The 26,959-nt window shown below is 43.3% G+C and overlaps 1 protein-coding gene across 9 annotated transcripts in view; it reads left to right on the top strand.

Annotated features, from left to right (window-relative positions):
• Window positions 1-26,959, top strand: part of PRDM10 (PR/SET domain 10) — a 39,756-nt gene that overhangs the window by 5,241 nt on the left and 7,556 nt on the right. For 4 of the 9 annotated variants that reach the window (XM_042882285.1, XM_042882284.1, XM_042882283.1 and 1 more), the window contains exons 2-17: window positions 3,553-3,742; window positions 5,761-5,925; window positions 7,325-7,384; window positions 9,790-9,909; window positions 10,835-11,042; window positions 11,392-11,633; window positions 12,597-12,800; window positions 14,712-14,784; window positions 15,231-15,348; window positions 16,235-16,364; window positions 18,464-18,691; window positions 22,335-22,682; window positions 23,517-23,672; window positions 24,651-24,830; window positions 25,512-25,622; window positions 26,691-26,891. In XM_042882285.1, coding sequence (XP_042738219.1) covers window positions 3,674-3,742; window positions 5,761-5,925; window positions 7,325-7,384; window positions 9,790-9,909; window positions 10,835-11,042; window positions 11,392-11,633; window positions 12,597-12,800; window positions 14,712-14,784; window positions 15,231-15,348; window positions 16,235-16,364; window positions 18,464-18,691; window positions 22,335-22,682; window positions 23,517-23,672; window positions 24,651-24,830; window positions 25,512-25,622; window positions 26,691-26,891 — 2,613 coding nt within the window. In that variant the 5' untranslated portion in view covers window positions 3,553-3,673. Of the gene's footprint in view, window positions 1-3,028; window positions 3,743-5,760; window positions 5,926-7,324; window positions 7,385-9,789; window positions 9,910-10,834; window positions 11,043-11,391; window positions 11,634-12,596; window positions 12,801-14,711; window positions 14,785-15,230; window positions 15,349-16,234; window positions 16,365-18,463; window positions 18,692-22,334; window positions 22,683-23,516; window positions 23,673-24,650; window positions 24,831-25,511; window positions 25,623-26,690; window positions 26,892-26,959 lie in introns of those variants that run through there. The other 5 variants (XM_042882289.1, XM_042882291.1, XM_042882282.1 and 2 more) reach the window with 4 other exon arrangements.

The raw sequence follows: 26,959 nt of genomic DNA on the forward strand, positions 1-26,959 counted from the left end.
CCTGCACAGGTTATTGGTTTACCTGCACTTACCCGGTGAGGCAGGCAGCTGGGTGTTCTGGTGCATAGGTGTAGAGGAGGGTTCTGTTCCTGCCCTGTGTCTGCTGACTGCACTCCAACTCCAGATCAGATGCTTAGCAGCTGTGCTGAGGTCCTTTAATGATTTGAAGTCATGGAGCTGTGCTGTCATGCCACGTTTGCACTGCATCCTGTTGCTGCCTTGCTGTTCTGATGCACTGCAATGCTGCTGGGCTGTATTTATAGCCACTGCTGCTCCAACCCGTGTCCTTACCCAGTATGGATTGGGTGAAGCACACCTGCTATTCTGGAGAGGAAAATGCTTGTAAATGGTTCAGCATGTTGTCATTGCTTCCTGCTTGTGTGCATGCTGCTTATCTGGCTGTATTGAAGTGTGTGTGCCCCATTAAGGTGCCTGTTTTTGTGTGTTTTGCTCCATTGGAAGTGCCTCGTTGTATGAGGAGAAACCTCAGCAGCTGCAAAGCACAGTCTGGGGGCAAACAGTGCAGAGAGCAAGCAGACAATGTCCCCTTGTGTGCCAGTATGGTAATATTGGCACTTTGATTTTTAGCCTGAAGTCTCATGCTTCTGCTAGGAAACTAACAAAGCTTGCAGCTAGACCCTGTGAGAAAAGTGCTTTTCTTTACAGGCATCTCCCAAAGTGCTCTTGTTAGCAGGGTTAATGTGGGCCTAACATGCTCATTGTGGTTCCTCTGCAGCTAATTTGATAGGAATAAAGAGCTGAGGCTGTATGTGCTGAGCTGGACGTCTGTTGCTTCCTTGTGCTGCGCGACATCTCTGCTGATTGAAACCCACAGGGAAATCATTAAAATCTTGAGGCGCTCTGGCTGTCCGTGTCACAGCTGTAATGATCTTTGATGGGGGATATGAGGAAGAAAATCAGGTCATGCAGGATTAAGTAGGGAGCGTCCTGTGTAGAAGGACGGGAACTAAGTTGGTGGTGTATTTCTGTGCTCGGTGTAGGGAAGGTTCCTCAGGTGCCTGTTGGTGTCGCTGTGAGTGACTTTGGTGATAACAGAACTGATAAGAAGTCAGAGATGGAGCAGTGGTGTAGGGGTGCATCCCAGCCCTTATTTTGTAGTACAGAAGCTCAACAGATCCTGCAGCTTGTGTTCTCTGGCTGCTATTGCTACACAACTGTCTGCATGCATCTCATTTCTCGGGGAAACACCCATAGGTAATGGCACCACTCATAGAAACCACACCACTGAGCCTCTGAATTGGCTCATCCTGGCTTTTTTTCCCTAACATTTGAGATGTGTTAATTTTCAGAACTAGGATAAAACTTGAAATTTGTGTGTGCTGCTTTCTTTTCCATCTTTTTACTTTTTTTTCTGGTAGATATGAATCTTCACGTCTAGTTTCATCTATTTAAAACCCTTGTGGAACTGTGAGTCTCCTTCCCTCTCAAGCTGTAAGTTATCTGTGCCTAAATGAGCTGCTGGAGTGAGTCAGCAGCTGCCCTCAGACCTCCAGTATTTGTGGTGGGGAAACTCAGCCAGAGCTCCCACTTGTTGCACCACGTGGAGCGAGCCATTTCCGTACCTTTCTCTTCATTTAATCTCTGATTAATTTAATTGCATTCTTCCTAACGATGTAATTCTGTTATTGTTATTTTAAAGATCAAAACAACAAACCGTGAAACCTTTGCCACTTATTGTTGTGAGCAATTAAGTATTGGTTAATTGATTAAACTGCTGGCTGTTGTTAGTCCAATGACCTGAGCTGGCTCTTGTTTCTGACTGCCATTACTTAGCAAGGGCTGTTTGGGATGAACAGAGTTGCACAAAGTTGGCAGGCAGGCATTCAGTTTGATGTGAAGTTGTTCAGGCTGTTGTTCCATTAACACAGCCCTGTTCCTTGGTTCTGCAATCACCAAAAGGTCTGAACCCAATGGAACGAGGCGTGGAGTTCAGTGGAAGTGGGTGGATTAGATAGGATTAATCCTGGGATTTTCTCCTTAATAACGCAGCGAGAAGCCTTGAGATAGCAGGATGAAAGTGTAAGGATGGATGTTTCCCACTATATCAGAGCTTATGTGAGCTGTAATAGATAAGTTATGTTTATTTGTAATCGAGCCATGTTTCAGCACTCCGAAGGCACAGCTGGGTGCTCACTGTCCACTGCTGCAGTTCTTTTTTGCCATATTAATGAGATCTCCTAGCTAAAGCATAGCATGCAGGTGCATCGATTTCTTTCCTTTTCGGTGCCTTTTCTGGATGCCTCGTAATGAGCCACGAGAACAGAGATAGCATTTCTGTTCATTTATCCCAGGCCCTAATGCAGTGTGAGCCCAATAAGTGAGAGCTGCGTGTTGTAGTGTGTTGCTCAGCATGAGACAGCAAATGCTGGGCTCTGGCAATGCCCAGGAATAACTTGCCCAAACTCTGTGTGTGGAAGTGATGCGATTTCTTTTTGAATTTATTTCCACCCCCCCCATATTCTGTTCAGTGATGTTTCTGTGCTGTTGATTTCCACGTTCTGGCTGAGGCTGATGGTTCAGTCAGTGCTCAGGTCTGCAGAGCTTATTCATTCGTGGTGAAATCAGCAGAAGGCAGAAATGGACTGCTTTTTTTCCTTATCTTTTTTTAGCTTGACGTTGAGGAGCCAACTGCTGGCATTTATGGGAATAAAATATGACTAAAATAATTTGCATTTAAAATGCAAATGAATGAAAGCATCAGCAAGGAGCCTTCTGCTTTCTTTGTGGTGCACAGACAGGGTGCTGGCGTTGGATCAGTCCAGAGAGGCACTGAGTATAAAGCAAAGCTAATTGGAGTAACTGAGAAACGAAATGGGCTCAGCCTTGTGCTAATTCCAGGGCTGTGGATATTTAGTGTGGCATTGGAGATGAAGAACTGGGAAGGTGCTGAACCACTGACTGAACCAATCACCAGAGCCAAAAAACAAACCCTTCTGAGATTCCCAGTGGCAGATTGAGAAGCCTCAGTAAAACTGCAAGAGGTGAATAAAACATAGCTTGAGAGCACTTTGTCAGGATCTTTGGACTTGCATCAATTAGAGTTTACATTTCATTATTCTTATTCTAAAAGTTGCCTTTGTCACATTACCTGAATGCCAGCTGCCCTTCTGTGTGAGGAGAAGGCTGGCTGTAAGCGTGAGGCCAGCAATGCATCTCTGAATGCATCCTTTCCTGTTAGAAGTTTAATGTTGATTTTGGGCACAGTTTATTGCTTTCTGACCTTGTGTGTGCCAGCAGGACCACGTGCAGAATGTTCTGCTGCACGCTTGTGGCTGAGGAGGGATGTGCAGGAGGAGTTCAGTACCCTTCCGTGTGATGGCTGAGTTCTTCCCAGCTCCTATTAAGGAGAAAATAATTAGGCAACGTGCTTGAGAATGGAAGATGAGAATGCCTGTGTTCGTTAAGCGAAGCCTGCTTTATTCTGCAGTGTGTTGCTGTAGTGCAGTAGCTGGTAGCTCCAGCTCCCTTCCATCACAACAAAAACGGGCTGTTACACGTGTGTTTTCATATCTGCATCTCCTTTCCTTCTAGCCATGTTACTGAAGATCCCCTTTTCTTCTGGAAGTAGAAGCACAGTGAAGAGATGAATCTATTCAGCCAGACATTCCTCCAGTAGTTATTTCCCATCGTGGAGCCCCACGGCAGGGAGGAGATGGACTCGAAGGAAGAAAGTCCTCAGGTGTGGCCTGACTCTGCTGAGCAGGACCAGAATGCTGCTCAGGTGACTTCTGCCTTGGTTTCTGGTTCTGCTGGATTAGGCTCAGTGCAGTGGCTTTGCAAGCAAATGTTCCCATTCAGCTGGTTTTTGTTGTTTTTTTTTTTGAAACTATCTGGAAACTCAGCTTGTATTGGAGAGGAAATAGAAACATGCTTGTAGTGATTCCAGAAAGTGAGCTGTGCAAACCACAGCAGTGAGCACACAGGCATTCGAAATGTATGAAATGAAACCAACCAGTAGCAGTGTGCATTCAGTGTCCAAAAATAAATATATACGGTTGTGGGAAAGCGAAAGGATATTTGGATTAATGAATATTAAGAAAATATGTGGTCTGTGGCAGCCCATTCTGTTGGCATCAATTGAATCAGCTGGAACTGTGGGTGGACTTTTTAGGAAAGTAATACAATTTTTTCCAGTCAGACATCTGGGTAGTGGGGAAGAGAGAAATGTTAATTGTCACTGACTAATGTGGTCAGATTCTGCTGTGTGCAGCCAGTCCCTCCATCCCTGAGACAGTGCAGCTGAGAATGTTTAGAAGACTGATTTATTTCTTTGAATATGTTATGAAGGGAGCACTGCATGTCATTTGAACCACAAGCCAAGGAATCGTGGCTTTTCTGGTAACTTCCAGCTTTGAAATTTGCAAAGAAAAGCAGCCTTCAGTAACCTGTGTTCTCTGCAGTGGGATCACAGTGCTGCTGTTTGCACGTGGCAGTTAAAAGGTTTGATCAGTATTTGCAGAGCACTCCAAACGTGAAACACTGCATGCATTTTTACTGTAGTGTTTGCATAAGGATTTATTGTATGGAATCAGTGCTTAGCATCCCTGGGGAGTGCCAGGTGTCTTCTGAAACGAACTAAAGGGTGAAATGAAGTAAATAAAATTTGCAGATGTGGCCTTATTTTATGTGAAAACACGGTGATGGATGTGGATACCAAAGCTAGGTTTCCTACTAACTGTGCTATTTATTTTCTGTGCACTGAAAATGGTTTTCAACATATGAAAGGTGTCAGCAGATAAGTATGTTGCTATTACCACTGGACTTAGTAATTCTGGCTTATTTTAGGTGATGTTTAGTCAAAATAAATGTATTTGCATTTGAACTGCCCTGGAGGTAACTGTTCTAGTAGCCATTGGAGTCACTGCTTCGTGTTTGCAGTTGTTTCCCTGTTTAAACAGGTGAATTGCCTACTGATGCTGTTTGTGCTCCACAGAAGCAATCACAAACATACTGCTGCTGTCTTGTGATAGCTGCAATCCTATTTCTTGAAGCAATAATCAAAGTTAATAGATTCTGCTAGCCAGTTTATCAAACAGAAAAATCTCTTGCAACTATGGAACCAGCTGAAGTAATTATCATAAATCCAGAAAGCAAGATAGAAAATAAACAGTGCACGTAGTGGCAATGCTGAGGCACAGCCTGAAGCAGGGATGAAGCACCTGGTGGGAAGGCAGGGCCAGCACAGGGCAGCTCAGGTGCATGCAATGCACTGAGTGATGGAAGGGCTGCAGCCAGGATCCACCCCTTCCCAGCCCTCATTTAAGGGTTGGCACTGGAGGTGAGGGGATTCTGCTGGAGATCCCTGCATACGTGGGGCTGTTGCATTTGAGCAAGTCCTCACTTGCTGCAGGCTAGGACTTTGCTGTTCTGCTGTCATTGCTGCTGCTTCCATTGCATTTCTAGGTACCAATAAATCCCATATGAAAGTTCAAATCGACAGTTCAAAGTTCAAATCCAAATGTTTTCTCTTACAAATTTTCAAGAGGTGTTCCAAAACTTGTTTGAATGCATGCTGTGTACCAGTAAGATCTTGAGTTAAAATGCAGGGTAAAACCTGGAACCAGTGGTAGTTATTACATCCAGATTTCTATGCTGCTAGTGTAATTCAGATGAGTTTATAAGCATATTTATTATACACTGAGGTTTCTGTTGTTTTCCTGACACCTGGTTCGATATTTGGGGCATAAGGTGGTGGGTGCCTCCGCAGCCGTTTCAGTCCAGGGTCTGTTTTTCTTGCAGGTGCACTTTGTCCCAGAAGCAGGGACGGTGGCACAGATTGTGTACAGCGAGGAGCAGGAGCGTCCCTCCCAGCAGGTGGTGTACACAGCAGATGGCACCTCGTACACCTCCGTGGACACCTCGGAGCACACGCTGGTTTACATCCATCCCGTGGAAGCTACGCAGGCACGTGTGGTTCTGAGCCCACCCCTCCCTTATGGCATCTAGGAAATAAAACAGGCTTGTTTGAGATTAAAGCCAGCTGCCAGCGAGCGGTGTGACTGGAAAATAGCAGGCAGTTACTCCTCACGCTTTTATCTGCCCCTTGCTGAACAGGGACTTCATGCTGTTCGTTTCGGTCTGATGTGCAAATGTGGTAATCAAAGGATGTTGAGGCTATGAATTATGAAATGCTTGTTATTTCGCTAAAGGTGGACGGGGTGGTAATTAAATCAAAAGTGTTTTTGAAAATGCTTAATAGTCTCTCCAGAAATTCTGCCTCTGCCTGTATTTGGTAAAAAGCTGAGAGATCTGTGTCTTCTGGAAGAGTCCTTGCTTGCGCAGTGCAGTTTTAATTATTAATTGTAACAATAACAGCCTTGCCTTTTTGCAGAGGATCCTGGTGACTTCAATTTAATTTTGTAATCTCTCTTCACAGAAGTTGTTGATTGCATAGGCCTCAGTTATTTTTCCTCATAATTATATGGAATATCAAAGCTTTTTTTTTCCCCTCTGACAGAGTGTGTTTATGTGGAGTTAATATAGCATGCATCTGTACCTCTGCATGGATAGACTTTAAAAATCCAACAAACAAACACACACACATAGGCATGCTTCATCAGGGTGCTTTATGTTCTTGGACAGAACAGAGCAATATTGCTGCTAAGGGCCTGTATGTGACACTGCCAGCAGCACTGGCGTAGGCTTCTGTGGCATGATCTTGTCTCTTGTGCAGTTTTCAGCCATATAAAAAGCAGTTCCTATGTGGTGGGCTGTTCTGAGATAAGATACCAAGAGGATATCTCCCAGGAAGTTAATGACCAAGTGAATCTGCAACTCTCTGAATGTTATCACTTAGTCTAAATTAAAAAATGCACTGTAGTAACGAGACATTATCTTGCAAAAAGCACCAAGGGAATTCTTCCCATCTCATGCCTCGGTTTGCTGGAGCCAGACTGCTGTGTGCTCGGGTGTTTCAAATGTTGGCCAAGCAAGCAGGCAAGCTGCTGTCAGTGCTTAGTGTTCCTCTGAGTTTTGCTCTTCTGGTGTAGCAGCTCTCTCAGCAGAGCTGTTCTTGAGGACTAGCATATGAATATTGGAGTTGTCGTATCTTCTATTAAATGAAAGCAGACATCCTCACCCTACCAAATTCGTATGTAGGATGTGCTGATATCCACGTGCTTTCTTTTGAAGAGCTCTCTTTTGAACTTGGAGGAAGAAAAGTGAGTCTGCTATGTTAACAGGCATGTTAAAAGCCAGCAAAGCAGTTACTCTTATGGGGATTGCATTTTGGTGACAGAGCGATGCTTGCGTTGGGAATGATCAACCCAAGGCCAGTTTGATAAACCTTTCTCACTTTGTCTAGACTCTGTTTACAGATCCATCCCAAGTGGCTTATGTCCAGCAGGATGCCACCACACAGCAGGTAAGAAGAGATCGTTTTCTTTGGGCTTCAAATGATAAGGAACATCAGTGACAGAGCATAAAGAGCTTACTCTGAATTAGCAAGGTGACAACCTTCAGTCACTTACCATCTTCCCAGTGATGGTGAACAAAAAGCAGGTGTTGGTGAGAGACTGTTATCTTGGCCCTTCTGTGCATCAGTGTCAATAAAAAGCATGAATTTATTTTTTTAATACATGTTCAACACCAATACAAATTTACTGTCCCAGATATCGTGAGAAATCTTTCAACAGTATTGCTTTAAGTCAGTCAGCAGGCTGATACATCTGACTTTATTTTAATGTCATTCTGCAATGACTGAGTTAGAAATTGTCCCCATACAGACTGATCAAAATATCTAGAAGCCCCTAAAAGCTTTCAAGGGGTAGAGATTGGTTCTGAGCCAAGATCTCAATCTACCAGAAACTTCCCTGGAAAATAAGCATGGAACCTGAAGGAACTCAGTTGTTGGTTTATTTCTTTTTGGGGGATTTCCCTGGGTTGACATGCTTGTCTGTAGGAAGTGGTCTGGGAATAGAAATGCCCCTGGAATAGCACTGGTGTGTTAGATGTGAATTATCACCATATTGCTAATGCTGTCATTACAGTGTGTATTGGCTGTCTTAGTGGAGGGTTGAATGTGCATTGAAAATAAAGCTTCTTGTTTAAAGGAGACCTAAACTGGAAACTCTGAATGCCACAGAGCTGTGAGCTGCTTTTTTTGCTTGTCTTTTGAAGGTGTCCTTTTGAATATTTTTGCCATATTAGTTTTGCTCCAGCAGAAAGCCAAAAAATTGTATTTGATCACCTCAAAGCTTATTCAGCAAGCTTTCCCAGTAAATATATGATGAAACTGGGGGGATGGAATACTTACCTGCAGTGCAGGTGACTCTGACAGTAGGCTGTGAGCTGCTGCTCTAATATGTTGAGCACCAAGGGCATCAGAAGTTCTTGTCTGTGTGTCTTCAGGCTGCCCTCCTTTCTCAGGCTGGCAGCAGTCCCAGCAGAACAATCTCATTATGGCAGTTATTACCTTTGCAGGTGTTTTTACATCAGCATTTCATGTAGGACATCCCTGAACAAAGGCATCTTTGTCTTTGGGAAGTTTTACTTAAAGAAAAAAAAAATCTTTAAAATTTCCTTTTAAAATAATGCCTATATTCTTTGCATTGCCTGGAACTTACATGGAAATGAAAATTAGGGATGTTTGAGGTGTGATTAGCAGTGAGGAGTGCTAATATGTGGTGCAAACAGACGTGAGGTTGTATGAGCCTCTGGATGCTGGCACTGCTGAACAAGGATGCTGTTCTGTTGCCCCTTGGCATCCACCATGGCAACAGTGTGCAGTTCAGCTGTGATCCTGGAGGTTTCTTATTTGCTTCCATGCACTTCCCTGAAGTCTTTTTATTCTTTTTTTCCTGTAGGTTTATAAGCAGTTTCATAAATTACTTTTAATACATCTTTAAGCTAGATTTGAAGTTTTAAAACTATCTGCTTATGTTATGAATTTTCTTGTGTGCTCCTTTAGTGCTGGCATACTTCACTGTTCTCAGTTCTATCTGATATTTATTGTGCACTCTGTAGTGGGGCAGAGGCTTTAATTTTAGCATCAAAGCTGTTTAACAGTCAGAGACATGAACTTGCAGCCACATAATGTCAACTGTAGAGAAGGATGGAAAGTCATGCAGTGTGCTGGCACGAGTGGCTGCATAGATAAGCAGAGCAGACAGGAGAGGTGATTCTTGAGAGTTCAGTTCTGCTTTATCACAGAATGAATGGGAACAGTGTGTGATAATGTGTTAATTTTCCTGTTGCTACGCTAAGATATGGTATAAAATTGAACAAAAAATGGATGGTGTGGCCAAATAATGTAATAAAATTGTTGGAGTTCTCTCATCTTTGAGTGCTTGAACCTCCAACAAGGTCAGTACACCTCTTTGTGTTATAGTGTGTCTTGTTTACTTAAGAAGAAGGAATACAGATGAAATCAGGAGATGATTCTTCATTTTATTTTTCAATGGAGAAGGAGGAAAGTAAATTTGGAAATGGAAGAGACAAAGACCATAGTTGAGTGGTTTGCCAAGAGCTAAATAAAGAGCTCATCACGCTTGGCTTTGGCCTCTTTGAAGCCCAGGCTGGGTAGTGCTTCTGCTTTAACGAGTGGGACATGGGCTGAGAAGCTTTTCAACTTGGGTTTTGTCTTTTCCTGTTGTCTCTGGATTTTTTTAGGCTTTATTCAAGTCTGTCATCCGTACCAAAAACGTCATTGAAATGCTGCAGATTTTGACCTGGAGTAGGACTCCAGGGAGCTTTGCATGCAGGGCTCTGCCCGTGTACAAGTGAAAAATGGAAATGATGCAGTGCTAAAATGAGTGCCTATAATTTTAGGTAACTGTGCTCTTGCCTGCTGCTGCTCAGAGCATGAATCCCACCAACCTGTCTGTGCTCGGCAGCGTTGCTGAATCCCCCCAGCAAATGGCTCTGGAGCAGGGTCAACAAGCAGATAGAGTAAGTTGCCAGGCACCCTTTTCTTTTTGAATGCAAAAGTACACTGATTTCATTGTCTCAGGTGATGAACTGTGTCTGAGTGATATGGGAGGAGATGCAAAAAACCCTAGCACAGATTTGTACTGTCTTCATCTCACCATAGAATGTGTTGTGTTATTTTCTCGAGAGAGATCATATCTGATACACAGAGAAACCTCATCTGAGGGTTGTTTTGTTTTGAGCAAGCACCTTAAGATCATCCTTGCTTTGAGAAACAAAGTTAACAGTAGTTGTAACTCTGACTGTCACATAGGACCAACATCCTCTGGGTGTCCTTGCCAATCTCTTGACAGCTTTACTGTGTTTGGTGTTTCTTGTTCCCTACCTGAGAAACCTGTGTAGCAGATGGATATTCAGTGCACTGCATGTTGGTTAAAATGTAGGGGAAGTCAAGGAAAAAAATCATTAAAATAGCGAGGGAATAAAATAGTCTTGGTGTGATCTCCTCCCTCATTGACTTTTTTTACACATGTGTTCTGGGGGTTGTTTTCATTTGATTGTATGATAGGAGGAAAAAAAATGTACTGAAGTGCAGGGTTTGACAGTTTGTACAAAACAAGTTGAAATACAGCTTTAGGCTCTGTGTAACTTCCAGAGAGCTTGGACTCCATTGCTGAAACTTTTCATGAACATCCAGAACTTCTGACTTCAGTTTTTCCTTCCTTGAAGTCAGGCCTTGCCCGAGCTGTCCTGAGTGACTGTCAGCAGCAGGGATTTCAGGCATCACTCAGCATTCATGTATCGTGTAGCGTCTCTTTCCTTCCTCCTTTCCCTTACCAGAGAAAGCAGGAAGGTTAGGCCAGCAGGAGCCCTCATTGCTTGTTTTTGTAAGAGTGTTTTTCCTTGTGAACCAGTTGTGATTGCTTTCTGTGAATTCTGTCTTCAGGCATCGTTACCGGTGCATAACCAGGTGTTGCCTCCTATGGAGGCAGTGGATGGTTCTGACCCTCTGGCACCGCTGCAGAATCAGATGGAAAGGATGGAAACAAAAGAGGAAGACGACGAGGACGAAGAAGATGATGAAGATGGGGAAGATACTGACATGGATGAATGGGATCCAGATCCGCCTCGACCGTTTGATCCCAATGATCTGTGTAAGCATGTGAAGTAGTATGTAGCTTTTCAGCTGCCCTTTCTTTTGCTTTCACCAGGCCTCTACTAGATGGAGTCAAAGATCTCTCGTGTTTTTAGCAGTAATAACTGAAGCCCTTTGTATCCGGAAATGTATGCTCATGTTGGGCTTTGTCACATAGAAGGCAAAGTGAGATAGTTCTTCATTTTGTGGGAGGCCACCCTCCCTAATCTCTTAAAAGACAGGCAGACTATTGGAGTGAATGTTCCTGTATCTGAGACGAAGATGCTCAGAGTGATAAGGCTGTCTCTTCTGAGCTGGTGCGTGAGTGTCTGTCTGACAGTCATGTCCTCTCTGACTTTGTGTTGTAGGGTGTGAAGAGTGCAATAATGCACATCCCTCCGTGTGTCCAAAACATGGACCTTTGCATCCAATCCCAAACCGGCCTGTGCTGACCAAGGCAAGAGCCAGCCTCCCCTTGGTGCTCTACATAGACAGGTTTCTGGGAGGAGTCTTCTCCAAAAGGCGTATCCCCAAACGCACGCAGTTTGGACCTGTTGAAGGACCCCTGGTTAGACAAACTGAGCTCAAAGACTGCTATATCCATTTGAAGGTAAGGGTGTGCGTGTGCGAGAGGAGAGGAATTTATATTTAAACTTTGATTTTTGTCAATTTCAATCAGTGGCTGCGACTTGATCAACTACTTCACTGGACGTGTGCCTGTGTTGCTTCATTTCTGAATGTAACTCAGAAATATGCAGCTTGCTTTGGCTTCAAATCTGTCCTTTTATCAAGGAGGCAGTAATCATGATGAATATTCTAACACTGTGGTGTTACGATGTATAGGACTCCAAGTATGCAATGCTGTGAATCACTGTCATGTAGGCAGAAGCAACGTGTAGACATAAAAATAGTCTGAGGATGTTTTGCAGCCCTTATTTTGCATCATGCTGTAACTTATTTTGTTTTTTCTTCCTTTCCCTTCTTCCTCCACCAGGATGTAGGGGAGAGGAGAGATATTTCTCTCCCGTTCTCCTTGCCAAGTCTATTGGCACGAGATAAACTGGGTTTCACTAATTTCTATTTCATGTTTACTGGCTTGATCATAGGAGTTACTCTAGTATTTGCTTGATGTATGGTCCATAGTCTTAACAGCAGTGGTCAGTGTCTGACTAGGAGTACAGACAGGTTCAGTAACAGATTCACAAGTTCATTTGAAGAAGTGGGTTTTGTTTTTTTTAACAGCTTGAGGCACTGAGAGGCCTGAAATAGAAGCAGTGGGTGTGCTAGTTAGAAACATCGGGCAACATCTGCTGTGTCTGCTGCTGAAAGTTCAGCTTCTTGTGCCTCAGTCACAGCTGTACATCACATACTGTGCCTGACTCTAATCACTACCTGTGTCTAAGTATTTTCCTGTGTACTGCTTGTTCTTGGATCCCCATTGGCAAAGAGATCAGCTATGTGCTCGTTGCTTTTCTGATGTAAATGTTGTGTAGTCACAGTAGACTTTGTTTAGAAATTGGAATTCTTTCAAATCTGCTGCAGGAAAGTCATGTGTAACTGATTCTTATTACAGGTGTCTCTTGATAAAGGTGACAGAAAAGACAGAGATTTACAAGAGGACCTGTGGTTTGAACTTTCTAGTGAGGCTCTTTGTAACTGGATGATGTTTGTGCGTCCAGCTCAAAACCACTTGGAGCAGAACCTGGTTGCTTATCAGTATGGCCACCACATTTATTACACAACCATTAAAAACGTGGAGCCCAAACAGGAACTCAAGGTATGGCATTGCTCGTATTTGTGGGCTTACAGTTTCTGCTGATGGAATTGATTTCAATTGCTACCTAATAAGCACATCTCCAAGAGCCAGAAATGATTGCTGTAAATAATTGGAGCATTTTTTAGGGCTTTTTCCTGTGATAAAGCACATGGTGGCCTGAATCAAATGTCACTGAACTCGGCAGTCAGCCACTTACAGGTTTTAAATGAGTTTGGCTGAGACATAAAATGAGGAAGCTTAAAATTAGAGCATGTAAATGATTTGCTTGTCACTGTCATGCTTTACACTGCATATATTTTGCTGATGCAATCTAATTTTTATTACAGTAGTCTTGTTCTTTTTAGTTCTGGGTGCCCTTTCCAGTTAGTCCTATGTGCCTTTGACATGTTTTCTGGTGCTTAAGTGAATGTGGTCTTTCACTTTACCTGGCTTTCCTGGAACTTTTGAAACTTTGCATGTGGAAAGTGATAAAGGATGTTGTGACTGCTCTGTGAGTGACTTTTTGTTCCCTCTAAAAATGTATTGATTACTTTGAGCTCAAAGCAGCGTGGCTGGCTGAGACAGCCTTCCTTCTTAACATCATCTGGGGAACTGGGGAGGTGACAAGGGGAAAGCTAGTGTCAGGAAATGGTTTGTTCTTCAGAGCATTCTTGTTGCACATGAGTTCTTACAGTTTAACAGAAGGAAGTTGGAAACACACTTAGCTAAACCAAAAGCCTGCTTATACGCTTGTTGCTGATTTTTAAGAGCAGAAACTTTTTCCTTCCCTGGAATCAGTTCTTAATTTATTTAAACCAAATCACTGGGAACCTTATTAATCTATTCTAAATGTATCCAAACTGCATTTTTCAACTGGTCTAAAATCAATTTGAAATCAGGCTTCAATTAAATCTGTACAGACCTCCTTGTGAAAGCACCATTTTTCTTCATGTGTCAGTAGTGTCTTTAGGGGTAGAATCGTTGGGGTAATTGACAGCGAATTTCCTAGCCTGTACAGTGTTTTCTTTGCCAAGTGAGCATCAATATGAATGTGTGGGAACTTGAGCACTGCATGACAGGTGAGTTGTCTGGGGGCTCCAGGTTTCTTCCTTTGTCCAGCTAGTTAAATGCCTACCAGGTAACATGTATGTGCTGAGCAAGTCTCCCAAGGTCTTAGAAATGCTGCTCATAGCACTGCTACAAAAACACCTGTGACTCAGTCAAGACTTGCCCAGGTTTTTCATGCTGGAAATCCGTTCATGCCTTATTTAAGAACATCTTTTAAAATTGAGCCTTTTTAAGTAAACAGCAAGATGAAAAGTGACACAAGAATTTTGAGCTAAATTTAAGCATCTGATTCTAGGTTCTGGTAAACTTGGCCATTCACGTGGCTCTGTGCTGAAGGTTTCCTGAGTCACTTTAAAAGTGAGCCCAGCAGGCTGCAGCCTGGCAGTCCTTTGTTCTGGGAAGCAGGACCATCTTGCTTGACTTCTGCTTCTAAAAACACTTTTACTTGTGTCTCTGCGTGCTGTGCTGCCTGTTGTCTGTGTAAAGACATGGGAAATCCCTGGAGTTAAGAATTCTTCCTTTTGGTACAACTGCCCTCCCAAATAACAGTGCTGTGCAGTCAGATCTGCAGAGGTGAATTTTCTTTCCTTTCGAATAGTGGTAGCCAGGTGTGAGATTCACATTTGTATGAGGAGGCTGTACCTTAACATTACGTGGACATGCTTTCTAAGCTAAGCTCTTTTATTCATCCGTGGAGGTATATTAAGCTCAACAGCTTTACTAACAGGGATGAAAGGAGAAAAAGGAATTAGGGTCGAGGCGAGTAAAGTAAGCATATTGCATAGAAAACATTTTTCAAATGAATTCCTCTTGGTTCTTTTCCATGTAAGGAAGCATTATGTTCCCTTGTATTTCCCACTCAAGGTGTGGTACGCTGCCTCTTATGCGGAGTTTGTGAACCAGAAGATCCATGACATATCTGAGGAGGAACGCAAGGGTAACTTGGGCTTTTCTGCCTTCTGTTTGTGCAGTGTGATGCTGGTTGGGTGACAAACTTGGTTTTGAGTATGGGGCCTATAAACTGCTGGAAAGAAGTGTTTCTGTACTTGAGAAATGAACCTGTATGCTCCTGCTTCAGGTTGAAGAGACTTCTGTTGACTGCACCTAGCCACACAATGCTGTAGGTGCTCTTTTGGGTACCTAATTCATGTGAATTTTCCCCAGTGACCTTCTTGTCTTTCTACAAGGAGCTGCAGTTGTGTCCCAGGGCAGAGAGGATTGCTAAAAGCAATGTTGAGTGGGGCTGTGCTGGGTGTTCTGCAGTCTGTTTCCACTTGAGTGGAGAAATACAGCCCAGGATAGAAGTGCTTGGGGAAAAAAAAAATGAGGCATTTAATTGATAGTGTCTGAAATGCTGTTACTGACCTTTCCAATGGAACACAGTTCTCAGAGAGCAAGAGAAGAACTGGCCGTGTTACGAGTGCAACCGTCGTTTCATGAGCTCTGAGCAGCTTCAGCAGCACCTCAACTCCCATGATGAGAAGCTGGACTTCTTCAGCAGGTACTGAAAGCTTTAGCTTTGTCCCTGTGTAATGTTGTTGCTCTTCAAGGTTTGCAGAGTTAATATCTGCAGGTATTAGTAACCAACTTGGGTATTCAGAGAGAATGGCTCAGCACCAAGGAGGTGAAAATACAGCACCGGAAAGCTGACCGGCTTAAGAGGTTTTGCCACAGAAGGAGCTGAAGGAAAATAAATCCTTCAGGGAAGCTGGTGAAGTTTTTTTTTGTTTTGTTTTGTTTTAAACAATGACTTAAACTGCAATATTTTTGTATGGCAGAAGTGAAATACTGATCCTTTTCTGATGTATCCAGATACAGAGCTCAAAGAATGAGGCATCCTGTGCTTTGCCTCTCCACTGAGGTGGAAAGATAGTTATCCTGACCTATTATAAACTCAATCTAGAACCATCCTTCAGGGAACAGTAGACATTGGTGCCTTGTTGTTCCTGAAATTTGTTAAGTGGCTGCATTTTTTTTTTGTTTGTTTTGACACAGAGTTGTTCCCTTCAGTTTACAGTGTCTGAGTGCTTTTTTGGGGAGGGATGTTATGGCTTCAGGCTTTAAATTGGATTGCTGGTGCAGTTACTTCCCAGCACTCCGTACCCTGGGATGCCAGAAGAAGAGTTGCCATGGCTGAGCACTTGCTGGAAGCCAGTAGTCCTGTCAGTCCCAAAATTATCAAAGTAAATTATAATGTGTTCTGTACTGTGGTTTCTCAGAGTGCAGCATAAGAGCACTGGTTGGTACCTGCTTATGGTTTTTGGTGACAGAGTTTCTTCAGATTTTGTTCTTCATTGCAGGCTGTTGATACTAAGTAAGAATGCATTAAATGAGTGAAGATGCCAGATCCATCTCTTGTCTCTAACTTGAAGCATTGTGCTCTGCAGAGCCAGAGGAAGAGGTCGTGGGCGAGGAAAAAGAAGGTTTGGACCAGGCAGGCGCCCGGGGCGCCCTCCCAAATTCATGCGTATGGAAGTGACCATTGAAAATGGAGAGAAGTGTGAAGAAGGAACACAGGTATATTTGAGGGATGGGGAGGAGGAAAACAAGATACCACATGGGATGTAAATGTTTAACTGGAAGAATTTAGGGCATCAGTGTAAGCTGAAAGCTTGCTCCTGCTTTATACCCAAGTAAATTGTGATGTTTCTAGGTGTGAGTCTTTGCTGGAGGAGCACATCACTTCTGTTCTATAAAGTCTGTAAAATTGCTTGCATTTCCACAGCAACTTTAATCCCAAATCTTGTAGCAGTGAGATAGGCTATTGCAGCTGTTTAGCAGCATCACAGAAGTAATTTAGACAGTAAAACTGTAATGGGAATTTAGGTTCACATTTGTCCTTTCTGGAACATGAGGTCAGAGTCTGCTCTTATAACTGTTGCTGGTGGAATTAAATCAGGTAGAGCTATGATTCTTTATGATGTTTTAATATTAACAAAGGGTCCTTCTGTCGGCCTACTGACTGCAAAATTATTTTGCTTGTGGCTGTTAGTTATATTCTGCAGGAACCTAATGTGATACATTGATATAAATTAAATGTTAATTCTGTCTAATGCTGACTGGGCATAGGGTTAACATAAGACCCTTTTATGAAGGTGTCACAAGAAATCAGTGGCTCAGTTTCGTTGCTTGGCTGAAAGCTGGTGTCTGGAGTGGTAATTTTCTTCTGGCATCTCACTTGGTTACAGTTCATTGCTGATTCAAAGGGAGGAAGGCATACATGGCCTCTGAACGCCTGCTATTTGCTTTCTGAGCATGCAGAACTGCCCTAAATTTTGCATTATATGCATACAGTTTGAGATGGTGCCACTCTCTTTGCAAATTGAGCCAGCAGCCAGCTCCAAGTCCCAGCTCTTCAGAGAGTCAAGACTCACTGGGCACAATCCTGTGCTAATTTGTCTGAGTGGCTCTGGGCTGGTGGTGGCTCACATCCTCCCAGCCTGGGAGTATGGCCCACATTTAGTTCACATGTGTCTGTGAAGTCAAGCAGGGAAGTGTCCCAGGTCTTTGGATGTCTGCCCACTGGCACAAGTTCATCTGCCTGAGAAATTGAGGCTTGAGGTGTCATGACCACGGTTCTATGACAGCATGTGTGAAAATTTGCCACCTAGGCCAGGATGGGACCTTTTGGATAGAATACTGTTCTACTGAATCTGTCTGTCTGGTAAGCACTAATGGTTTATAACAGCTGCACTCCTGGCATCTTGATGTTTTGGCTTTTTTTCCTCCCATGCCTCCATTTATGTTTGAACAGTACCAGCCCTGAGCTGTTGCACTCCTGATGGTTTTCTTCATAGTTCAACCTTTTAAGTTCCTTAGTTGCATTATAAGTGAGTGCATGTAAGGATCTATGGGTTTTTTCTCCTCATACTGGAGGTTTCTATCCAAAAGGAGTTACTGGACTTTGAGGAAAACAAATGTGGATTGTAGTATGTATTTCCTGTTCCCAACACCCTCCCTTTTCTTTTATAGTCATGCTAAAATGGAAGAGAATATCTTTGTGTGATAAATGTAAGTAATATATGCAGCTGGGTAGATGAGAGTGCAGAACTTGGAAACTGGATAGTAAAACACACTGTGCACAGTGTAATGATCTCATTTAACACTCTTCAGTTTGTCATTCCAGCTAGTTTGCTAGAAAGGGGAGACTGCATATCAATGCCTTATAATGATTCGAAGTGACAACAGTTTCAATGAGACAGAGATTCCCTGCTTTTCCTGGAGGTCTGATCTGTGCTACAGACTTCGGTCTTAAAATTTCTTACAGGTCAGCCTAAATATCTTTGGTTCAAGCAGTGATGAGGTCTGTAGTGCAGAAGTTTGCTTGGCTGTTAACAGCTGGATTATTTTGATCCTGTGTCCAGTCAGATGTGGATGATGTTATGGCAAAAAGTGTTACGTTCTTGCAGTGCTGCTTCCTCAGTGCTCTGAATGTTGCTGCTGTAGGTGGAGAACTGCTGAGATTATCACTGAAACATATTGGAATAGAGCAGTGTGGACACTTGTTTATAGCTTACAATGAAATATGTAGAAATCTGGTTGTCTGCTGAGTGATATCAAAGCATTTTTCAGTGGGTGGGGGGAATAATCACTGGCTGTATGGTTTGCGATTTCAGGACTTGCTGCATTTTTCCAGCAAGGGGCAGTTTGATGAGGCCAGACAAGCAACACTGAATGGGCTGGAGCAGCAGGAACAGACTCCAGTGCCATCAGAGACACAGCCGACACTGGAGCAGCAGTCAGAAAGCCACCCACTGCAGATCCAGCCCCAGCACGACGAGAGCGCGGCGCCTGCGCAGAGCACCATGACTGCAGATGACATGAGGCGAGCAAAGCGTATCAGGGTGAGCAAAGACAATGGTGGCTCATGTTTTCTCTCACCCCCTCCGTGTGCTGTAACCCAGAGAATGCTGGACCTGCCTGAAAGGAGCAGCTGGTCCCTTTCTCCCACTGCAGTATCCATTTCCAAGTCCTGATTAAAGCATCTCATTCCTAGCAAATTTTCCTTCTGAGAGGAAGACAAATCTCATGTAAAGAACGAGTATCTCATGAGATGCGATGGAGAACTGGTCAGCAATTGGAGCTGATTCAATTCCAGCACAGTAATTCTTTCACACAAGCACAGTCCATCCAAGCTGGCAAGCAGGAGTGCTTCCAACAGCCGGCTGGATCTGTGCTGTGGCACAGACTGGCTTATTCACAGCACCATCTGTGTCTCTCAGAACTCTTGCCTTGCAAATAGTTGCTAAAGAGAAATCACAACCTCAGTTCAAATCTGCTTAGTTGATGATAGTGATAAAATCCTTTCTTGGGGTAGAAAACCTGTCTGTCTTTGTGAGATTAAAACCTGTGCTAAGAGCTTTGTGTACCAACAGCAAATGCTTTGAACCTGAGCTCTGTCAGCTGAGTGAGCTGTTTTTTTTCTCTATTGTGTGTGGGAGGGAAATGATTCAAGCAAATAATCCTTCAAGCCATGTAACTGTGAGATTGGTTTATTTAGCCAAACATCTTTCTCTTCCATGTGTAAAATTTTGATTACAGAAGGGAACAGCTGCAATTTGGTAAGGCATAGTTTTTAGGGGATGAGAAGATTAGGAAAGAATTGAGTAACAGTTCAGTATAGGAAGATGTTGAGCCAGATTTGTGTCTCAGTTTACAGTGATATGCATGCAAACGATTGTGGTGTTACCCCATAAGTACAGCAGCATATCTGGAAGGAGGAGTTTGGCTGTGATATTAATTTAAGGTTTTGTTAAACAGTAAATGCAGGAAGAAAGGGAAAGAAATTCAGAAGTTACTTATGTCTTGCTGCTTGGTGTTCATCCTCTGAACGTTTATCACAAGCAGATCAACAAAAAGAGGTGTGCAGTGGTGGTTTGATCCTCAGTGATGTGTTTGTATCACCAAATCTACAAATTAAACAGCTTGTTTAGCAGAGTCCTGGTGATGTTTCAAGAGGGGGGCATTGGCAGAATGGCACACTGATGGTTGTGTAGCACTTCTCATTGCATCAGGCTGAGACAACAGAAAACTAGCTGCCATTGCCTTTTAACAACTGAAGAATTGTGTTGAGTTCAGTATCCTGTGAGTGCTCCTTCCATTCAGCTGTTCTCAGCATGCACAGTAGCATGTCCTCAGTATTATCAACAAGTAAATACTTGGTTTTAAGAGTATAGCATGTAATTCATTTCCAGAGAATAGGTAGGAAGCCTTGACAGCTGATTACCATCTGGAAACCTGTACTGCTGTAGTTCTTCCTTATTACTCACATGAGGTTGCATTTTCAAAGCCAGCAATCTCTTGTGACTCACCTCAGCTTTTCTGAGGTTTGAGGCAGGGATGTTCTGTGTGTGTTTTCATTCCAGCTGTAGTGTTGAACTCTGGTGCCCCAGGTTCAAGTCCTGATGGAATTAGTTCATTTTTCATCCTCTGCTTTGAAGCCTGTGGAGTTTGACTTTAAATATGGAAGTCTGTTAGTTACTATTGAAAGGATATAGCCACCCTGTTCTTTCAATGAAATAAAGTACACTGTCTTCAGCTAAAAGGAATTTTTTAATAATTTCAATTTAGTTCTGTTGTCCAGAGTGATTATGGACTGATCTCAGGAACACATGCACTTCCAAATGGCCTTTTTTCATGTACAGACCTGATCCTAACGTGCCCTTCATGGGGTGACTGTTTACCCAGAGGAAGCAAGTGGCATGACAGGGATATGATTAGGAAAGCACAGTCATTTCCTTTGTGCTGAAGGAAGGAAGGTGCTAAGTTCTGTAATGATGAGTACAACGAGGTGAGGCTCAAAATGTCCCTGTTCCTCAACTTTCCACCATATCAATCCTTGCCTGCTTGTCGTTCTGCCCTAATTATTCCCTTTTGCCAGAGGTATTTCATTCTCTCTGTGGCTCCACAGTTACATTACATCATTGTTAACTCTGAATCTAAGAAAATAAGAGAAGTCACAATATACTCTCAGGGTTATCTGTGCTTTTTATTTTGGTCCTTTAAATCCTCCTGGGCAGTTGCTGTTTACAAGTGAAACACTGAAGATCTATTTAGTGTTTCCTAAGGCAAAAAACTCAGCAGAAGTAAAGGGGGAAAAAAAAAGCAGTCTGAAGTGCTGGCCCCCATTGAGGCCCACAGAAAGTGTGAACACAGAAGTCAAGACTTCTGTTTTCAGGTCCATTGCATAACATAAGTATTTTTCTCTCCCTTAATGCTGCCTGCTCAGCTGGAGCTGCAGGTAGGTTTATTTTTTTGAGTTATTTCTGTTTCTAATCAGATGGTACATAACAACATTGCATTCTATGTTGTTTTGCCCAGCTTCTGTTTAGTGTCTCTTGATCTCCACATCATCAGTTACAGTTACATAGTTGTCCTTTAAGCAACTGACATCCAGAATGAAGAGTTATCTGAAAAACAACTGTCATTTTTCTAGTGATTTCCATACTTTACTGCTTCCAGGACTGTGCTTACTTAGATGTAGAATAGCCTGGCCTGCTGTCTTAGTGGTCAGATTGTTTGAGGTACAAATAGCAACGTGTGTTAGCAGTGGAGTTGAGAACTTGTAGCACATCTTAAACTGTTTGACTTATCAGCGCATCCTTGTAGTTAAGGCAAAATTATATGGAAAAGTGGAAGAAAAGAACAACTTAGGATATTAAATCTTAAAACAAAAATCTGTGCCACTCTTGCTCAGTTCAATGTTCCTAGTTTCTTTCAATACCAAGAAAAGCAGTTTCAGGTTTGACTGTGTTTAGTCTGCTTCCCTTGGAGCAGACAACAGAATTTGAGGGAGTTTCTCTTGATTTAGAGCCTTCGTGGGTTTTTAGCTTCTTCACTTTCAGTCTCTCAGATGTGATACGTGCTAAATGGCAAAGATGAACAAATTGCTTTCAAGTGCTTACTATGCTTATAAAACTGCCATTCTGCCCCTGCTGTAGTATTCTGAAACTCTGTTCTTCATAACAGTAAAAAGGGTCAGCATCTCTTAAAAATGCATTCCACCAGAAGTTTTCCAGGCAATGCTAAACCACTGCTGTACACCTCTGATCTTCACAGAAGTGGATTTTCGTACAGGGCAGTGCAGTTGCATCAGCCCTGCTCCTGCATGACAGATGGAGGGATAGACAGCATGGAGCTGACTGCATGGCCCAATCCTGAAACATAAGTTGGAACTACAGCTCTCTTCTTGTACCCAGGTCTCTTCTCTGGAGGGGGATTTAGCTCTATTTTACAGAAGGATGCCATGCTAAAGATGGAGATGTGGACAGGAGGGGGAACTTCTCCATTCTGCTTTCTTAACTCAGTGTGTAATTGCAGGTATTTCCCTTCTATCCATCACAGCATCCACTTCTGTAAAATGCAGACTGTCTGTGTGACCAGAGTGTCTTTTGAAGTTCAGGTTCACTGATCTATTGTTTTTGATCTTGGAAACGGTCTGTGAGGTCAGTATCCAGCAACAGCTAATGGACTCTGTGTTTCTTTCAGAATGCAGCTCTTCAGCACCTGTTCATAAGGAAATCCTTCCGCCCATTCAAATGCCTCCAGTGTGGGAAGGCGTTCCGGGAAAAGGACAAACTGGATCAGCATCTGAGGTTCCACGGCCGGGAAGGGAGCTGCCCTTTGACTTGTGACATTTGCAACAAGGGCTTTATCAACAGTGGTTCTCTTGAGAGCCACATGAAGTTCCACATGGACCAGAAAACATATTCCTGCATTTTCTGTCCCGAGTCCTTTGACCGGTTGGATTTACTCAAAGATCACGTGGCCATTCATATCATTGATGGCTATTTCACCTGTCCTACCTGCAAAAAGCGCTTTCCAGACTTCATCCAGGTGAGATGTTGTACTGATTTAAAGCCCCACCTGCCAGATCTCTTGCACTCACTGTTTTTCTTCACTGTTTTTCTCACTGCAAGAAAGATATTGAGGCCCTGGAACGTGTTCAAAGGAGGGCAACAAAGCTGGTGAGGGGTCTGGAACACAGGCCATATGAGGAGAGGCTGAAGGAGCTGGGAATGTTCAGCCTGGAGAAGAGGAGGCTCAGGGGAGACCTCATTGCTCTCTATAACTTCCTGAAGGGAGGCTGTAGTGAGCTGGGGGTCGGCCTCTTCTCTCGTGTCATTAGTGATAGGACCAGGGGGAATGGTTTCAAGCTGCGGCAGGGGAGATTCAGGCTGGACATGAGGAAGTATTACTTTTCAGAAAGGGTGGTCAGGCACTGGAATGGATGCCCAGGGAGGTGGTGGAGTCACTGAGCCTGGGGGTGTTCAAGGAAAGGCTGGATGTTGTGTTGAGGGACATGGTTTAGTAGGAGCTATTGGGAATAGGTGAACAGTTGGACTGGATGAGCTTTTAGGTCTTTTCCAACCTTGGTGATTCTATGATTCTTTTTTCTGGTGCTTGGATTTCAAATGTGAAACCTCATTAATATTTTTTGAAAGAAAAGCCTCGAAACACAGAAAGCTTTAGGAAATGAAGGCTGGTCTCAAAGTAGGCAAAAGCAATTGCTGTTATAGGAAGTGTCACCACGATATCAGCTGTTAAGATGAATTTGTTTTTAAGCCAGAGATTAAATGTTTTTTTTTTTTGCTAAGAATTTCTGAGACTGTTTTACCACACAAATCTTTGCTTGAATAAATTCCACTATTCTGTCATCTGCAATTCCAGGTCAAGAAACACGTCCGCAGTTTCCATTCGGAAAAGATTTATCAGTGCACAGAGTGTGACAAGGCTTTCTGCCGCCCCGACAAGCTGCGGCTCCACATGTTGCGGCACTCGGACCGCAAAGACTTCCTGTGCTCCACGTGTGGCAAGCAGTTCAAGGTAAGGTGATTCCTCACTGGATCACTCCTGATACAAGTGGAAGTCAGTGTTCTTTACCTCCCTTTGAGCAGATAAGGTCATCCTCTGAGGAGGGAGGAATGGATGTGTGCAAGCTGCAAGCACTGCTTTGCGTGGTGTGAGAGTTTGTTTCTGCTAGAAAAGGGGCAAGATCCAACCCAGCAAACTCCGCTGTAATAGGGTGCCTCATGTTTCACATCTTGTCTCTAATCAGTTAATTTCTAAGGCTGTTTCATCTGCTCATTAAGAAACGTCTCGTTAAACAGCTCAGTTGCTAAGTGCTCGTGTTGTGTACTTCTGGCAGTTTAGTTAGGAAAGTTTCTTTCTGATACACCAATGGGATTGGTAATATTTCTGGCTGAGGTGTGCGTGTCCATGGAATGCATCTTGTCAGCACATGGCATCCAGATGTCTCAGTAGATTTCTTCAGAACAGGCGGAGCAGACTGAGCCAGGTAAAGGGTGATGGCTGCAGTCTAGTTTCCCATGAGATACTGGGGGGATTGGAAAGCACTTTGGGGTGAAGAAGCACATTCTGAACAGTGTGTGCCCAAAGGGGCTGAATAACATTGGGACAGACTCAGTACCACTGTGGGGTTTGAAGTCTTCATTGCTGGAGAGCATGAAGTGATGTAATCTTCTAGTCACGTAGAGTCAATTTTAGATGAATTCAGAGAAAAGCCAGGTTGGAGGGGTTCACTTCTATTGAAGCCACTAACTTAGCATTAGTTTGACTTTGCTTTTTGTGGCTGAGTAACCTCAGCTTTTGAACAGTCAGCCTAAACTCAGAGTTATTTCTTGTCCATTGCTGAGCATGCACCTCTATTTCACAGCAGCAGTGAAGAGAAAAAGCCAAAGAGTTGTCTGAACAACTTACATTGTGGTTCCTATTTGTAGCAAATAGTATGGCAGTAAGCATTACTGATGTTGTTGCTGTTATTACTGTTATTCCCTGATGTAGAGGAAAGACAAATTGCGAGAGCACATGCAGAGGATGCACAACCCAGAGAGGGAGGCCAAGAAAGCTGACCGAATCAGCCGCTCCAAAACTTTCAAGCCTCGCATCGCTTCCACTGACTACGAGAGCTTCATGTTCAAGTGCCGGCTGTGCATGATGGGCTTCCGCCGCAGGGGGATGTTGGTGAGCATCCACGTGATCCAGCCCCACTTCTCACATCTTAGCTAAGGAATAAGGGTAGAATTCCCATCGCTGGAACACAGTGATGCTGTGAAACCAGCATAATCTTATTGTTGATTTGAAGTTGGGCGTCTTCTTTAAACCTGTACATCTTCTCTGTTCAGCAAAATGCATTTGTGTATTTCATTGCCTGTCTTGCATGTCTGCTTGTCTCCAGCATCTCAGTGTCGTGCAGTGTTGGTTGAGCCTTAGTGATTGTTCAGCTTTTATCATGCTTTCGTGTTTTTCTCTTGCTCCTCGGGAGGGGCCTCTGCTGGCCAAGCACTGTAACTGGCCCTGTGGAAGAATGCTTGCAAATAAGGCTGCTGCTTTCATGTTTTGAGGGTTGTGATCTCTCCTGGCAGAGATCCTTTATATCAGCTTGTTCTCAGCTACCCAAGACTTCTGACAAGTTATTTTAACCCTTCCCATTGTATTTTCACCAGGGAAGCTATGAGTACAGCAAGGCCGCGTTTACCTTGCAACTGATGGAATACACAGTAGCCTTTGCAGTAGTAAATGCTTCTGGTGCTGCTGGCTAATACCACAGTTTTGGTTTGGCACTTACCATGTTTAGGACAAAAAGCAATTGCTTAGCTTCCAGTTGTAATGTGCTCTCTTGTTCTTCTGTTTCTTTCTCCTAAGGTGAATCATTTATCAAAGAGACATCCAGACATGAAAATAGAAGAGGTGCCAGAGCTCACGTTGCCCATCATCAAACCCAACAGAGATTATTTCTGTCAGTACTGTGATAAGGTAGGTAAGGAAATGACCCTCAGAATGTAGCTTGGTCCTGGGCTTGTGTACAAGCAATTTGTCTCTGCACAAAAACATCTGGCAGGGCTTGCAGTGTTTCTGAAGGGCTTGCCAGCAAGCACTGACCAAAAGAAATTGAGATGAAATGAGTTTAGGCCAGGGAGTCTGAATACTAGCTGAAAATTGCAGTTATTCTTTTCTGCTGTGTTTGGAGTTGGTAAGACTTAAAAGATTCAGCGTGCAGCGACCCATCCAGAGTCCTGTGTCACTCTTTGCAATACAGGACTAAGTATCCTACTGAGCTATAATTTCAGAATTTCTCCTGGTTTTTCTATTGCTTCTAAAAGTTCCAAAAATCCCAATCTCCCTTTTATTTTAAGCTGCTTGGTCACAAGTCAGTAATTCCCAGTGTTCGTAGAGCCTGAAGGTTCTTCTGCACTTGAGTTCCTGTCCTTGCTCTCTGGCCTTTTGCTTTTTATGTATGTGGGCCTTTATGTACCTGAAAATGCATTTTGACTGACTGTTCTTACCCTTGGTACGTGCCTTAGCCATGTCTCTTTTCCTTTGTTTAAAGAGGGGGGGGAAATGATAGTGTTTAAACAATGCTATACCATATTTGTTTATGCCTCAGAAGTTAAAAAATGACTGTGGTAGTTAAGGTTATTAAAGCTGTTTGATGCCTCATGCAAGAATGGAGACATCAACCTTCACGATAAATTAACACTGGGCCATGTAGAAGTTTGGTGATTGTTGGCTTCCCTGATGTTTGTCCTTTAAGTACAAGCCAAAGATGATTTTCCTCTTCATTTCCCATCCTGATTTGATGCTTTGCTTTACACTGAGCATGTTCTCAAATAGCTTCTATGTTCTATACAGTAGTTGCTCTTGCAGACTGATTAAATGCTAGAATGTGCATCTCTATCTATTCATTATGTTGTACTTGTTTAGAGTTATAGCTAAACACTGTCTAAAACAACATGGAGACGTTCCAGGTGAAGAGAAGTGATATCAGATTTCTGTGCTTCCGTTTGAAATTAAAATGATGTAACTCCAATCATTACCCTTCAGGTGTACAAGAGTGCCAGCAAACGCAAAGCTCATATCCTGAAGAACCACCCTGGTGCTGAGCTACCTCCAAGCATCCGGAAACTGCGCCCTGCAGGCCCAGGAGAGCCAGATCCCATGCTGAGCACCCACACCCAGCTGACAGGCACTATAGCCACCCCTCCAGTCTGCTGTCCTCATTGTTCCAAACAGTACAGCAGTAAGGTATGGGGGCATCTCATAGCCTCAAAGGACAGCTTCTTTTCATGGTGATGCTCTTTCACTGTGGCTTT

This window comes from Lagopus leucura, unplaced genomic scaffold, assembly GCF_019238085.1.
Source record: "Lagopus leucura isolate 7727_CA_CO unplaced genomic scaffold, USGS_WTPT01 Super-Scaffold_100034, whole genome shotgun sequence".
NCBI lineage: Eukaryota > Metazoa > Chordata > Aves > Galliformes > Phasianidae > Lagopus > Lagopus leucura.